General features: G+C 48.0%; 1 protein-coding gene across 1 annotated transcript in view; it reads left to right on the top strand.

The window, feature by feature from the left end:
- MYO5B (myosin VB) overlaps positions 1-16,426 on the top strand; it is a 268,136-nt gene that overhangs the window by 118,451 nt on the left and 133,259 nt on the right. The window contains exons 3-4 of the mRNA XM_053912673.1: positions 7,556-7,727; positions 10,539-10,683. Coding sequence (XP_053768648.1) covers positions 7,556-7,727; positions 10,539-10,683 — 317 coding nt within the window. The remainder of the gene's footprint in view (positions 1-7,555; positions 7,728-10,538; positions 10,684-16,426) is intronic.

The raw sequence follows: 16,426 nt of genomic DNA, 5'->3' as shown, positions 1-16,426 counted from the left end.
GTGACGGGGTAGCTGCTATGGGAGACAGGGCATGGTACCACGGTGGGAGCCCCAGCCTGGGACCCGGCCTGCCTGGGATGGGGTCCTGCCACCGGTGGAGCAGCTCAGTGCTGGAGGCAGCAGTGGGCATAGACACAGAAGTGTGGCCCAGTGGCAGCCGTCACAGAAGCAGGCGGACGAGGGATGGGAGGGGACCTGCTGAGGTGAGGGTGCTGAGGGAGGAGGGGGAGGTAGAAAGGAGCCAGCCGTTGAAGGTGCACGGTGCAGTGGGCCTGGGGTAGAGAGTGCCTGGGCAGATGTGTGCGTGCTCAACCCCTGAGGCCTCGATGTGTCCCCTTGGTATGTGGAAGGGAAGGGAAGGAGGCCGTGCACCTGGTGTGGTGGGTGGGATGCAGGCAGAGGCCACTCGTGCGAGGTTTATGGTGGGGAGACTGGGGGGAAACAGGTTTTGAAAGAAGTGGCAGGAAGAAAACAAGAACTGGCTTGGGGATGGGTTGCGTTGGAGGGGCTGCCGAGCAGGCGTGGCTTGGAGGGAGGTCCGGAGTGACTGTCGCCTCCCTCTGACCTGCAGGAGCACGAAGAGCTTGCACCACAGCTTTGGCCTTAATCACGTGCCACCTTACTCTTTTCCCTCCTTTCGAGCGTTTTGGTCTCGACTTTCTGGATAGTTAATGACTGGCTTGAGAAATGGACCGTGCCTTATGCTTTGCTGACATAGTATCTACTGTGGTTGGTGATTAACTCATTATTAGTAAGGAGGGTGACCACCCTTCTTGCCCTACACATTTCTGCCTTCTGTCAATTTGAGCATATCGCTCGGTGAGACTGGAACAGGGAATTTGTTACATGTTTACTCCAAGGTGTGCGCCCTCACCTTCCCCTACCTGGCAGAGGCCGGCTTTGCTAGCTTCCTCTTGGTTTCGAAGTGAGAAATGAAATTCCCAACAGATGGGTTCATGTTTACCACGTTGAATAATTCCCACCCCACGCCTGAAACAAAATAAAATTAGTTCACCCACTCGAGTGGCTTATCTTCCCCAACAGATTTCGCTTCAGTTGATCTGGTAAGGGGGTGGGTGTTTTTAGAGAGTTGTGCGGGGGTTGTGAGGAGTGATTGGTGTTGCCAAAACAGAGCAGATGTGCGCCGCCCCAGCTGACAGTCCAGTGCTGCATGACTAACCCCGGCAGACGCCCAGGGCCCATGTCTCCCCTCTCCCCACCCCTTCCTGCCTCACGGTCAGCATGTAGTCAGAAGGGATGCCGGGGCTGGACGTGAGCAGCTCTGGAGAAATAGTGTTCTCTGCACACCCGACTCTGTCCAGGGGGCTCCTGGGCTGCGGGTCATGCGCTGCTGGCTCTGCGCTGTCATTGGAGTGGCTCAGTCCAGCTGCGGACCAGAGGCAGGATGGACTGAATGCTCGAAGACGCTCTCCTCAAGCTGAATTCACCCTTGATGGGCCAGGCTGGCTGGGAAATCTAGCCTGGGTCCCTTTCCCCATCCCCCTGCACCCCCGCGGTGAAACTGCATGGTTTAACTGCAGCAGCAGAGGGTGAAAAGAACTTCGTCCTCTTCTAGAACAACAACGCCGTCCCGCATCCCCGGCTTCCACCGTACTGCTAACCCGTGCACTCTGCTCACGCCGTCAAGCTCTTGGGTTCTGCCACGAAGTTTCTCTTTCCCTGCTGCTTGCTTGCTTATTTATTGTGGTAAAGCATACATAACATAAAATCGACCGTGTTAACAATTTTTAAGTGCACAGTTCATTGTCATAAAGTACAGTAGCCCCGCTAAACCGTGGTTTCGTATTCCAGTGTCAGTTACCCACGGTCAACCATGATCCAAAAATACTGAATGGAAAATTCCAGAAATAAACAGTTCATAATTTTAAATTGCATGCCATTCTGAGCGGTGTGATGAAATCTTGCACCACCCCGTTCCATCCCACCTGGAATGTGAATCATCCCTTTGTCCAAAGTATCCACTCTATCCAAACTTTGTCCACTCTGTATACAGAGTATCCACACTGTATACTCTGCCTGCCCATTAGTCACTTAGTAGCCCTCTCTGTGATCAGATTGCTTATCAGAGAGAGAGAGAGAAAGGGGGGGCTACATTTACATAACTTTTATTACACTATAATTGTTCTATTTTATTATTATTTTAATCTCTTATGGTGCCTGATTTAGAAATTAAGCTTTATGATACTCATGTGTAGGAAGAACATCGTATACATAGTGTTCAGTACTGTGCTGGGTTTCAGGTACCCACTGGCGGTCTTGGAACGCACCTCCTGCGTATAGGGGGGCTACTGTACTTCCTCGTTGTGTGGCCATCACAGCCATCACATGCCACCATCTACATTTGGAACTTTTTGTCCCGCACAACTGAAACTCTGTACCTAGCGAATAACAACTCCCCCTCCCCTCTCTCCTTTCCCTGGTCATTTCTGTCCTACTCTCTGTCTCAGAGTTGGGTAATTCTAGGTACCTCGTAGAAATTGAATTGTACGGTATTTGTCCTTTCGTGTCTGGCTTGCTTTACTTAGCACAAGGTAATGTGTTTTATATTGAAGCCGGTCAGAAGATGGGAAACTCCTTGGGGGAGAAAGATAGTGTCTTCTCTTTTTCTCCGCCCAGCTGTGATGTGAGCAAGGTACCTAGGTGTGCCGGCCCCTAGCACAAGACTCCGTTTTCAACTGGATCAAACCTCTCGGTGTATATGCACCATGGTGATAAATGTAGCTTCCTCATTCTTTCTTGGGAGTGGGACTCTGCCTGGCAGGCCTTCGCTCTCCTGCCCCCACGCCCCTTACAAACTGCTGGACTCCTGCCCTCTAGTGGCAGGGAAAACTCCCCTGCACCCCCGTTTCCATGGTTTTGCATTTCAGTTCTGTATCCAGAGTGCAGCAGCCACCCTGATGGCGAGCACCCCGTGTGTGCAGGGGGCTGAGGGAGAGCAAGGCGGGAATGCATGAGCGTTAACAGGAGCAGTGTGCTCTGCCCGTGTCTTGTCATACCCCGGCCCTGTAACATTTACCATTGTCGCCAATTCCTACTGTACACGTCAGTGGCCCGAAGCACATTGACCCTGTTGTGCAGCCGCCGCCACCCTCGTCTCCAGGTGGCTGGCGGTCTCCTTGTTATCATCAACCTGTTCCCCCATGGCATTCACGATCTTCTCTGTCAGTTAGGACACTTGCCTGGCTGCTTCTCTTTACAGACTGGCGAAGCGGAGATTCCCGCCCCCCACCCCCCAGCCACCCCAGGACATTGAGCCATGTCTGGATACATTTTTGGTTGTCGTGACTGAGGAGGGAGCTTTGCTGCTGGTGTCTAGAGGGCAGAGGGCAGGGATGCTGGCGAGCACCCTCCAATGCACAGGGCAGCCTCCGCTCCCCCAACCCCTGCTTCCCCAGGGAAAGGGGTGACCCGGTCCCAAATGAAAACAGTGCCAGGGTGGTGGAGCCCTGGTTCAGGCCCATAGAGGAAACGGTCCGGACTGTTTATTGCTGATGAACACCAAGTTAAACGCTAAGCTGCGACTCCATGATTCTGACAGAATGTGGAAGCTGTGTTCCCCGCACTAAATTGCAATTCAGAGATTATCTTTGACTGCATTATTTTATGCTGCTGTAACGTGGTGCGTAATTTGAAGTTTTAAATTGTGTTTTTATGGCCTTTTTCTTCCTCTAATTACTAGCATCACCATTCATTCATTATTCATTCATTAAAACGATTATTACTGAGAAACTGTTATATGCCAGGGTCTGGTTATACAGCAGTGAAATGGCACATCTGAGCCTTTGTGGAGCTTTCAGTCTAACTTGTAACGAATGTGCAATATTCACAAATGCAGGGTTTAGGATATGAAAAGTTCAAGGCCAAGGATCTTTCAAAGTCTGAGAAACATGGGGAGATACTTGACCCTTCCCCACTACACCGTCTCTCTGTACTCCCCAGCCTCACACTTTTTTGGGGAAACCCTCTCGTGGATCTCCTCCTGGGGTGCTCACTGACCTCCCAAAGCAGGAACACTTACCATGGCGGGGATGCTATCGAAACCCTCCACCGTGGTCCTCCGCACCCTTGCAGTTAGGTGGGATGCCATGGCCACTTTTGTCCAGAGAGCTGTAGATACACTCAGTGGAGATCACTTCCCAGCAGAAGCGCAGGGACTCTGATAGGACTTCATTGTCTCCGCCCGCCCGGGGGACATGGAGGCAGCATGTTGACGTAGGTGACCTGTGGGGCAGAACTGCCCCACGAACTGGCCGTGGGCACCCAGCACGAGTGACAGAGGAACCCTTGTGGTATTGGGCACCGAGATTTCAGGGTTAATGTGTTACTTCTTCATAAGAACTTCACATGAACCACAGAGTATTTTATGCCTGCTCCAAGCCGCGGCCTGAGGTGGGCAGGAGGAGGAGGGACAAGTAGGAAGGTTCTCCATAAGAAGTGTGATCTTCCGGGGAGCAGACGGAAAACCTTCACCTGGTTTTCTCTGCAGGACACCTCTCCTAATCTCACAGAAGAGAACACCCCTGCCTCCGTTGGCCTAAGTTACGCGCTTTAGGCGATAAAGTCGGAAAGGCCCTTAAAGAGTGTTGGGGCCGGTCCCGTCGTCCTGCCATAGGGAATCTGTGGTCTGAGGAGGTGTGGGGTGGGCCTCGGGCCTCACAGCGGTGGGGGACAGTGGTTCTCACCTTTGGCTGCACATGAGAACCCCGTGGCAAGCTTTGTAAAAATCACAGAGCCCAGGTAGCAGCTGAACTACTTAAATCAGAGTTTGGGGACGGGACACAATATCTGTTTGTAAGCGCCCCATGGGGTTCCGATGACAGGAAGAGTTGAGCCACTGCTTGAGTTGATGGCCAGGATTTGAGTAGAGGGTTTAACTCCTACTGGGTGCCGTTTCCACCAGAGTGGATGTGTGTAGTTCCTCATGGCCCCCTTGCCAGCCGGAGACCATGTTTCTTGCCAGCTTACCTTTTCTCTAGATCTTCTGGTTCAGTGGGTGGATGAAGTAGGAGGAAGAAGCTGGCTTTTTTAAAACCTGCCATCTATGCTATTACTAGCTTCCAGTCTTTGTGTTGGGAGTTGTCATCCAAAGATGTTCCTGTGTTTTCTAGCTGTAGCGCCATGTAACAGGGACACAAACTGAGGTAAGGGAGAGCTCATAAATTAGTTAGACATCCTTTCAACTGATATTTTAAATACATTTTTAATCCTCACCCTAGGAGATGCTTACTGATTTTAGAGAGGCTGGGGAGAAAGAGAGAGGTGAGAGAGAAACGTCAATTGGTTGTCTCCCAGATGCACCCTGCCATGGGATCGAACACGCAACCTAGGCACGTGCCCTGACTGGGAATTGAACCCACAACCTTTTGGTGCATGGGACAATGCTCCAACCAACTGACCCACCTGGCCAGGCTCAACTGATATTTTTCGAGCACCTGCTACATATCATAGACTCACAGACGCGGAGGGTTCAGAGCAATCCAGACCGGTGCTGTCCAACCGAACATCGTGGTACAAGGCAGTGTCCCCTATCTGCATTCAGTGTGGTAGTCACTAGCCACATGTGGCCACGGGGCCCTTGAAACGTGGCTAGTGTGACTGAGAAACTGAAGTTGTAATTGTGTCTAAGTTCAGTGAGGTTACTTTAACTGGTCACGTGTGCTGCCCTACTGGGGAGAGCAAGTGCAGACCAATCCCCTGCCCTGTTCCTCCCTCTGTAGTCTCAAGGGTCATCTAGTCCTGTGTGCTGGATGGGCACCAATGGGAGACCCCCTTCTGTTCCTGGTCTCAAGGGGGAGGCTGAGTGAGGTCCACGCCAGGTGGGGGACTGAGAATTAATGTTGTGATGTGTTAACATTCAATCTTTTTTTTCGCCTCCAAAGGCCCAGTTATTGTGTAGTGAAGTCTTTTTTTGCCAGAAAGTTCGCAGTCCCTGATCATAGCATAAACACTTAGATTTCAAATAAAACCATGCTAACTGTGAATGTTAGACACTTGCAGCAGCGTTAGAATCAAGTTCCTGTTAAAGAAGAAAGATCGGTTCTTAAGTCTCTTGCTCGCCCTTCCCCTCCGGATGCGTGCAATGTGTGTGCACCAAAGAGTCTGTCGCTCCGAACGCTGAGCGGGCAGTTCTGCTTCTCTGCTGCTGCCCTGGGCATTTCTGCTCCTTATCAATTTTACTGTAACCAGTACCACTAGGTTATTTGTAGACTCTGTTTTTGCAAAATTGCATATGCGTTTCCCTCTGCATGCTTGTGGGGGAGAGTATTTTGAGGGGAGATTCATCTCATGAAAGATGAAACGCCAGCATTTCTTCTGCGGGGTTTAAAGACACTGGGCTCAGGTCCCAGCTTTCTGATCTGAACTCTGGAGTAGACCAGGTGACCTCTGCAGCTCTGCTATTGGCTGTTCCTGTGCTTCCTACCCAGGGGGTGAAGAGCTGCTGGGAGATGCAGAGCAGCCATGGTTGGAGCGGGGTGGGGGGGGGGGGCGGTGTGCTTCTCCATTGGGAAGTCTTCAGGACAGCTCGGGCAGGGAGGTCTGCTCGGAGTCCCAGGGATACTGCTCACTCAGCAGGAGGTGAAGGGGACCATCTACTCTAGGTATTAACGAAATAAAAATCAGCTCTCGTTTCCCCTGGTTTCCCGCCTTTTGGAAATGTTGCCTGCATGAGTTTCATGATAGGTGCTTACTGGTTTCCTGTATGGAGTAAGTTTGGGATAAATGAGTTTTTCACAGAAAGCAAAGAGCCTTGATCGATTGATCGATCTATCTATCTATCTATCTATATGAAGAAAAACTAATATCAGCAAACTACAGAGATACAAACCTCACTAACATAGATAACCACTGAGGTGTGGTAGGGCTGTGATACTCCAAGCAGACTTTAACGTGCCGTTCCAAAAAAACACAATCATAGTACATATTTCATTCTGCAACATGCCTTTTCTTAGACTCAGCGCAATGCTCTGTGTGTCTGCCTGACCATGAATGTCAGTCAATGTCATGTTTTATTTTCATATTTACAGCTTCAGAGAGTCAGTATCTTTGCCAGTTTGTAAGACTGTCTCCTGAGGCCAAGAACGACTATATTCATGAAAAATTCTGACCAGTGTTGCCAGCTGCCCCCCGGAAACGGTGAAGCAGTCTGACTCCACAAGCAGCGGACTCGTTGGTCATACACTTCCCAGTTAGGGGCTTGTCAGTTTTTATACCACTGTTTATCAGATGGGTAATATTAGTGCTGATACCCTTTTATTTCCATCATTTTGGTTAATGGCCAGGTTAAATAATTCTTCATATGTTGTTCCTTTGTAGTTCTTATTTTGTGACTTGGAAAATTCGACAGCAAATTTTCTGTCTATGCTGGTGTCTTATGGCAACACAGGTATTTTGTTCAGTTTGCCTTTTTTAAAAAACATCTTACCTGTTTTCATCACTTACCATGGTCGGACAGCAGTCCTAGCCAACCAGACAGGAACTGAATACAGGCTCAACGCTCCATAACTGCCTGTGTGTGTCTGTTACTTGCATTTAGATTCGGGAATACCCCATTGATGTCCAAAGCAACCAGCTGCCCTTCTTACGGAACCCAGATATCTTGGTGGGAGAAAATGACCTGACTGCCCTCAGCTATCTACATGAGCCTGCAGTTCTGCATAACTTAAAGGTCCGTTTCCTGGAGTCCAACCATATCTACACTTACTGTGGTAAGTGCGGGGGCATCCCTTGGCTGCATGTGTTTGAAAGCACTTCCAGTCTTCAGATTTTCCATGTTAAACTCCACTGGTTAAAAAGCCTGCTTTCACTGTCATTTATATGGCTGCCTCTTATCTGAGACCCTTGAAAGGTTTGCTGTGGGTGAATGTGGCTTCATTAGGCTGCCCTACATCTCTGTGTTCACAGCTCAGCCAGGGAAGAAGTGGCCACACTATGTCACCTGACTGGCTTAGGCAAGATATCCTGCATTCTCAGGACACTGGTGTCCTTGCTTGGGTGTCTGCTCTCACTACTGAGCACACTCCTGTATCTACACCTGGCTTAGTTTTGTTTTCTGCTTGCAAAAGGGCTGCCTTTTGCTCTGACCCCCTCATTTGTTCATGTACAAACATGGTGCATGAAGAATATTTGTCAAGTTCCTGAGCAGAAGCCTTGGCAAATGCATTCAACCAAAAGTCCTGGAATTCTACTATATTTTTCTCTTGAAATTTTTCAATTTCCCACTTTCTAAATGTTGGCTCCTCTTTTTAGAGTGTTGTTAAGTGGTGTGTGGTAAAAACCAGAACCCTGTCAACTGCTCTTGGAGGGATAGACATTTCAGGATCTGATCTGAGCAGTCAGGCCGAGAGCTGCATGTTCATGGGGCTGCCCTGGTTGTGCTTCAGAGCCCTGACCTTGGCTGTGATCGCAAGGGGGAGGTCTCGGGGGATGAGGGATCTTTTCACTGTGATACTCCATTTTGCTTGGGGACTGGTCAGTTGTCCACTAAGTGAGAGTGAGCTTTCCTGCCAGATTTCAGGGGTGGTGAATAGCAGGTTGATTTCAGCGCTTGCTAGGTAGTTTTGCAAAAGTCCCTTCACTCCAATTGCTGGTGGGAGTTTTATTTGAAAGAAATCATCAATTACCAGGACCTTCAATATGTTTTTTTTTTCTTTTCAACAAGATTTTTAAAAAGCTCCCCTTTTAGGAGAACGTGACAAATGACCATCAGCTTCACTTTTATAAAAGCGTCCCTTGTAAGAGAGGTCCTGGTGTCTGTACACACCTATCCAAATGTTCCAGCTGTTCAGAGTGGCCGATGTCACACAGAATTCAACTCATTAAGAAGCACTCATTTCTACCCTGGAGGGAGCTGAGACATTTTAGGAAAACGTGTCTTCACGGTATAATGTCACACCTTGAACTGAATACTAAAGAAGGACATCTGAGTTGCTTCTAAGTTTTGGCGATCATGAATACAGCTGCCGTGAGCACCCCGTGCCGGTTTTTGTGTGGTTACACCTTTGGATAAACACCAAGGAGTGTGAATGCTGGACAGTATGGCCCGAGTATGTTTCGTTTGGTAAGAAGCTGTCAGAGCGGCTGCACCATCGTGTGTCCCCACCAGCAGTGACTGAGAGCTGCCGTTGCTCCACATCCTCATCAGCATTTGACGCTGTCAGTGTTCTGGGTCTTGGTCACTCTAACTGGTGTGTCACGGCATCTACTAGTGCTTTGGTTTGCATTTCCCTGATGACATATGATGTGGAGCATCTTTTCAGACCCTTATTTGCCATCTGTATATCTTCTTTGGTGACATGTCTGTCTCTCGCCCATTTTTAAATTGGATGCTTCATATTCTTACTGTTGTTTTGAGTTCTTTGGAGATTTTGGATAGCGTAGTCCTTTATCAGGTATGGCTTTTGCAACTAGTTCTTCCAGTCTGTTGTTTGTTTTCTCATTCTCCTATGTCTCTCCTCAAACCCTGAAAAGTAACAACACAGTGGAAGAGGCTTCCCGTTGGCCATGACCTTTCCACCCTTGTTTTCTCTTCCCCACGTGACTGGAAAAGCTCATATTTTTAGAAGCCCTGACAGTAGTTCTCCTGACATCCAGAACGTGCTCCTATGTGAAAGGAAGAGGCATGGGTTTCTTCTGTCTTGTCGGGAAGATTGAGCTTCTATTTTCTCTTTTTATAGTCTCAAATATTAATTTACCTTGCCCTTCCATAAAAGACCTGAGCATTGATTCTTCAGTCAACATGTGTTTCTCGAGTCCACTGTTGCAGCGCATCCTTTTAGGGTCACAGGATGCAAAAATGGTGCAATGAAAGGTGATACATGTTACATAATGTGATGTGAGATCATCGAAACTGGCCAGCGCTTGGTGCTCGCTATGCAAGGTGCGGGCCTAAGTGCTCGCTCTCTGCAGTGATTATTTTGTCCTCAGGACAACCCAGGGAAATGCAGCTCTCACCCCATCGCACAGGCCAGTTAGCTGAGGCTCTCTGCTTAAGTAACTGGCCTGAGTCACCCACTGTGTAATTGGCTGAGCCAAGATTTACCTTTCAGGTGTGCAAATCGCACTCACTGTCCTGTCCACAAGTCGTTTGTATTTTAGTTAAGGTAACCCTTACACAAATGAAAAATTAATAGTCCTTTTACTAGATTTTAATTCTGAGATGGCTTTTGAAGTGTAACACCTGTTGGCAGAGTTCAGCGCCCTCTTCTCCCTGACCCTGCAGTACTTCGCACGTGTCTGCTTTATGAACTCGGGTGGTCCAGCAGCTCTGTGTGCGTCTGCGTGTGTGTGCGAGCTTGTTTCATGCTCTAGAGTATTTGGAAGCCACCCTGTCATTCTCTACCAGGGCCGAGCACAGTGCCTAGTAAGGACATAGAGATGTTGATTTAGTTGAATGGTTGGTTAAGACCCATTCCGTCACCCTGTCTTTGTTTAGATGGGTGTATACGACCCGGGGCCTTCATTAGCTGATGTTGGGGGCCATTGTGCTGCCAGAATCTGACCGCATTGTCTGTTCGCAGGTATTGTGCTTGTTGCCATTAATCCTTATGAACAGTTGCCAATCTATGGACAAGATGTCATCTATGCCTACAGTGGCCAAAACATGGGGGATATGGACCCCCACATCTTCGCTGTGGCGGAAGAAGCCTACAAGCAGATGGCCAGGTAAGAACCACCTCAGGCCAGAAGTCTTTCTGGGCAGTCGGGGTGAGGGTAGACTTTGCTGCTTTTGCCCAGTGGTGGGAAGGGCGGTTCTAGAGTGGAGGAAGCATCTTCAGAACAAAGCCGGCCCAGGTTCCCTTTCTTACCTCAGTTTCTTCCCGCCTTCATTTTATGCTTGTGGACCCAGACCTGCGCGCGGAGAGCAGTGACCCCTCAGACTTACTTTGTTTGAGCAGTGAGTGCGCTAGATGCCTGGCATCTCATCTCTTTGACTTCCTTCTGGCCCTCTCTCCTCCCCTCCTCATGTAGCGAATCTATTTTATACCATCACCATGCGGTTTACAGAGTTCCCTGAAGGCTCCCATTTGAAGGAACCAGGACTCTGGCAGCTTCTTGACTGCCAAGCATACGGGGCTGAAATGGAAACTTCAAATTGATAGTCACGCATAACGGTTTTGGGTTTTTCACCTGGAAATGGCGTTCTGCTTAACCACTTCAGTAGATCTCATTTATTCTGTTTGTCCCCTCTCCCCAATCTTTGAAGGACAGGTACAGGTTATTTCCTCAGAAGATGGGCTAGGTGATTGTATTATGGTTCTGTTGGGAAACAGAACCAATACGAAGTGTGTGTGTGTGCACACGCGTGCAGGGGGTGGGTGGAAGATTTCGTTTTAAGGAATTGGTTCAAGGCTTGTAGGTTGGCGACCCAGAAGAGAGTTGATGTTGCACTTGGAGTCCGAAGGCAGGAAGGCAGTCTCCTGGCAGGACCCTGTCTTTGGGAGAGGTCAGGTTTTTTTTTTTTTCCTCATATACCTTCAGTTGATTGGATGAGGCCCACCCCCACTATGGAGGATAATCTGCTTTACTAAAAGTCTACTGATGTAAATGTCAATCTTATTTAAAAAATACCTTCGCGTCAGTATCTAGGCTAGTGTTTGACCAAATGTCTGGGTAGCATGGCTTAGCCAAGTTGGCACATAAAATCCACCCCCACAGTGTTGGTCTTGGAACTCTTCAGGCATAATGTAGGGAGGGACAGTTTTACTGAAGTTTCCGTGGAAATGTGCATTCCAGTCAACACTGAAATGCTGTACACTTTCAGCCAAATCTTCCTCTCACCCTCTACAGAACATCTGTGGAGCTAGTGGCAGACATAGGACAGTTCTTGGGTAGCGCCTGGGGAGGCTGCTTAGGCTAATTTGGGGAGAGGAGTGATTGATTTCTGTGACAGGAGACTCCCCTTTAAGGTGGTCTGTTTAGTTGGTGGATTTTCAAGTATAATTTTCAGTCCAGTGAAAGTTCCCAGGAAGGAAGATTGTTTCGTAGGCTTCCTCACTGATTATAATGTTTTATTGCTGGCTGTGGAGATCAGTGTATAAAAACATCTGCTTCGTTATAGTTATACAGTGACCAGCTTCCAAATACACAGTGATTAGAGGACTAAGCAATTTAAGAAACGCAATGCTCTATAACCATTTTATTTCTCCAAAATGTGGTAAGAGACTGTGGAGCTAAAATGGTTGCAACTTTTGACCCCTCAAATACCATAAGAAGGCCCACACACTACATTGGTGTGATGTGCTCTCAGGGCTTGGCTAGGAGTCGCGTAGCTTGGTGTAACCTAGTCATGCACACCTCATAACCGAAAGGTTGGCTCAAGGTCAGATCCTACGGAGAGAAGAATGAGTTTCAGTGTGTTGTAGCCCATGGCTAAGATCGTGTGTTACTTACTGTTGAAGGTCAAGTGTATGGCTCAGTGGAGGGAGACCTGGGGTCTGGACAGGCTTCTGTGTCTTGGGAGAGTCACTTAAGCTGAGTCCTCAGTTGTGTCTTGTGAAGATGACTGTCTTCTCTCTGTTATGGAATGGATTTTTACAGTTCTGAACTTGTTCTGATGACTTCCTCCCATGCGAAACGTTCTGGCAGCTCTCCAAGGCTTGTTCTTTTGGGGATGTCAGTGATACTTGATTGTTTTTCATCCCATTCTCCTTTCTCAGCCAGGTGTGCTTAGATGTATCAGAAGCTGCTGTTCTTTATCGAGGAGTCCTTGAGGTGCCCCTGCAGCTTTGAGAATCTCCCGGCCTCCAGCTTCATTCGCATTATGGGGCCTCTGACTAGATGGCTCCGTTCTGCCCTTCCGTGCCTGAAGCTGCGCCCGTGGTTACTCTATATGTGGGTTGTTTCACTTGTTCTGGGTCCTCATTCACCCCCCTTTAGAAGGAAGGGGATGTGGGCGTCCAGGGTGGTGGTGATCCTGTCTGGCTTAGGGCAATATGTTGGATGGTTATAAGGGGGTTTAATGTTGAAGCTGCACCAGGATTTAACCTTAAATCCTTATGGGTTTTTCTTTAAGGTTTTAAAGTTTATACTTGTTTTAGCCGCGGAGTCCCTGGGGTTAGCCAAATCATTTTGCTAAAATTCTTAAGCAATTTTTGCTCGTGAATGTGCACATAAGTGTGGAAGTGTAGGACCAGCACATGTGGCCACAGGAGAGAGCTATTTTTGACTGCTCCATTGTCAGCAGCTCCGGGTTTCTGTTATTGATCTGAGAGGCACATTGGAAGAGTCTGTGCCGTGCGGAGACAGAAGACACCCGCTGGGTAGATGCGGGGAAAGTTTGGCTGTATTGCCAGCACGGGCCTCCTCCGTCAATTTGGAGTATAGAACACATTCATTTGACAACACCTGCCGGCCGTGCCTTGTCCCTTCACGATCTATCAGTAGTTGTTGCAGTCATGTGATCCGAGCAGCCATGGCCATGGCCTAGCACAGTGTGTTTACCGCTGGGCAAAATGAAGGGTCGTGAGGAACGGAAGTCAATGACCGCCAGCCTTTGGAGGCTGTGACTCAGTTGGCTTTGGACTCAGCAGTTCTTTCTCTTGGTTCACTGGGGACTGGCTTTTCTTTTTTGGCAGGGCTCACAGGGGGACTCTCCATCTCTCGTTGCTGTGTGTGGGTCGGTGGGTAGGGGGGGAACTCTGTGGAATCACAAGGGGACAGAGGGGATACTCATCCCCATCCTGAGAGTTCACGCAGAATCCTGCTGTGCTGGAGGAAAGGAAGAAAAGATACAACAAGAGGATTTGTTCACTCCCCATATCCTCAGTGAACTCCCCAAGTTTAGATGAGAGCAGACTGAGATTTGCAGTGAAGAAGAATGTGAAAATGATATGAAACATCAAGTTCATGCATTCTGTCCTTTGCATACGGACCTGTAGTTTCCTGTGAGAAGAGGGACTGACCTCCCTGCTTACTTCTTCACGTCTGCTCCTCCTTCCTAGTCTGAGATCCAAAATGCCCTCTCCTTCATTTTTTATAAAATCCTCACCCAAGGATATGTGTATTGATTTTAGAGAGGAAGGGAGGGAGGGAAGAAGGGATCCGGCTGTGAGGAGAGAGAGGGAGGCACATCGATCCATTACTGCCCATACACGCACCAACTGGGGATCGAACCCACAACCTAGCTAAGTGCCCTGACCAGAAATTGAACCACCAGCCTTTTGGTGTATGGAACGACACTACAACCAATCGAGTCCCCCAGTTGGGGCCCTGTCCCTCATTTTTACCTACCCTAACCCCACCCTGAGCTCTTACATTAAATCCTGTCCGTGAATACTTGTGAAGTATCAGTTATTTGATAGGCTCCTTCCTTAATGAACACCAAGAAATATAAGACCTCCCCCTACTTCTTAAGAAGCTCACAGTCTGGTTAGAGAGAGAACATAAATAGGCCAAAAAGCTAGTAACTGCAGAAATTGCAAGCCAGGCAATGGGGTCATTCGGATTGAGTTTGGAGATGTGACTGTCACAGAGTTTAGGAAAACTGTAGGAGTTAAGCTAGATCTTGGAGAATTGGTAGGATACGTAGAGTGAGAGGAAGGCATGCAGGTGAGTGGAATGGAGTGGGCATAACCTTAGCAGTGGGGTCAAAAGGCACGGTCCCCAAACCACAGTGACGCCCTGTTTTATGTTCACTAAGATATCCGTAATTGAAAAGAGAGAAAAACAAGTGTTGGCAAGGATGTGGCAAAATTAGAATCCTCATACGCTGGTGGTGGAAATATAAAGTGGTGCAGCTGCTTTGTAAAATAGTCTGGCAGTTCTTTGAAAGGTTAAACATAGAGTTACCACATGGCCCAGCAATTCCACTCTTAAATACATACCCGAGAGAAATGAAAACATACGTTTGGGCAAAAGCGTATACACAAATGTTCATAACAGCATTTTTCACAATAGCCGAAAGGTGAGAACAAGCTAAATGCCCATCTGTTGTTGAATGGATAAACAACGTGTAAGATATTCACACAGTGGAACATTATTTGGCTATAACAAGGAACAAAGTGCCAATACATGCACGACATGGATGAGCCTTGAAAACACGCTCAGTGAAAAAATCAGACACAAAGACCACATACAGGTGTGGGCAAAAGTAGGTTTACAGTTATGAGTATGCAAAACACAGTTTATTCTGGTAGTATTTATTTGTATTACAACTGCAAACCTACTTTTTCCCAGTCCTTGTAATGTTCCGTTGATGTGAAATGTCCAGAACAAGCAAATCTATGCAGACAGAAAGTAGATTCATGGTTGCCTGGGCCTGGTGGTTTGAGAGGGAAATGGGGAGTGGTTGCTTATGGACATGTTTTTGGTGGGTGGGAAGGGATGAGGAAAATGTTCTAAAATTAATTGTGATGGCTGCACAGCTCTGCAATTGCACGAACACCCTTTGAGCCGTGTGCTTTAAAGCGGGAGAATTGCGTGCTGTTAAACAAAGGGACACGGTCAGAGAACAGCACCTGGGCGAGTTTAACCTGCGTGGTGAGCGGGTCCGTGGGAGAGTTAGAGACAGGGTTGGCCTGACTGGGGAGGCCCATCAAGGTCAGTGTGAACTTTGGGAGAAAAGTATGTTCTGCTAACAGTGTGCAGAGGTGGTCAAACAAGTTTGGGAAACCCTGGGTGAATACATGAAACATCTTTGTTAAAAGGTAGGGCTTACACGAGCAGCCACGTTGACTTGTGTTGAGTCTCCAAGATGAGAATGCATTAGGCTGGGTTTGCAAATCCTACTTAGACACAAAACTCTGTTCAAGGATTATCTCTGGCGACTAATGTTCTGTGCAACAGTCTCTGGGAAATGCTGGCCTAGAGAAATAGGAAAATTTTAGAGCTTGTTAAATAAAGACACAAGGGATGTTCGAAGAACAATTTTTCTCTGATGAGCCGTGTTTCATAATGAACACTCCTTTCTCCGTATTCCTATACAGTTTACAAGGATGAGAACATCTTCTCACGAGAAGCTTAGATTCTTGTGGAAATAACTCGTCTGTTGTAAACAAGCTCCACGTAATGAGTGAAAGGGGAATGGTCAAGTGTACGACCATGTGGCACAGTGTGATTTGTTTCCTGTGTCACAGGCACTGTACCCTAGGGCATATGGTTGGCATTTAAGGAAGAATAGAAAGATTCAACACATTAATGCATTTAGTTCTTAAAACCACCAAGTGAGGTGCTGTCTCCCTCCAGGGAGCAAGCCTGCACCTTTCCCCTTCCCCTCCTTCTCCTCAGGTGCGTTACCTTTCTCTCTCCTAAACTCCAAGGGCCCCTTCTTTTTTTGCCCCTGTATCTTGTTTTCTGAGCTCATTTCTTCTATAGCTCACTTCTTCTGCCTCTGTGGGTTTCTAAAATTTCTTTTATAGTTTGGAAAAAAAACCAAAACCACCAAGCAAGATTAGTTATCCCCACCATC

The sequence above is a fragment of the Desmodus rotundus genome, chromosome 10 (assembly GCF_022682495.2).
Source record: "Desmodus rotundus isolate HL8 chromosome 10, HLdesRot8A.1, whole genome shotgun sequence".
NCBI lineage: Eukaryota > Metazoa > Chordata > Mammalia > Chiroptera > Phyllostomidae > Desmodus > Desmodus rotundus.
The sequence above is the reverse complement of the archived record's forward strand: the minus strand, read 5'-3'. Positions and strand labels throughout refer to the sequence as shown.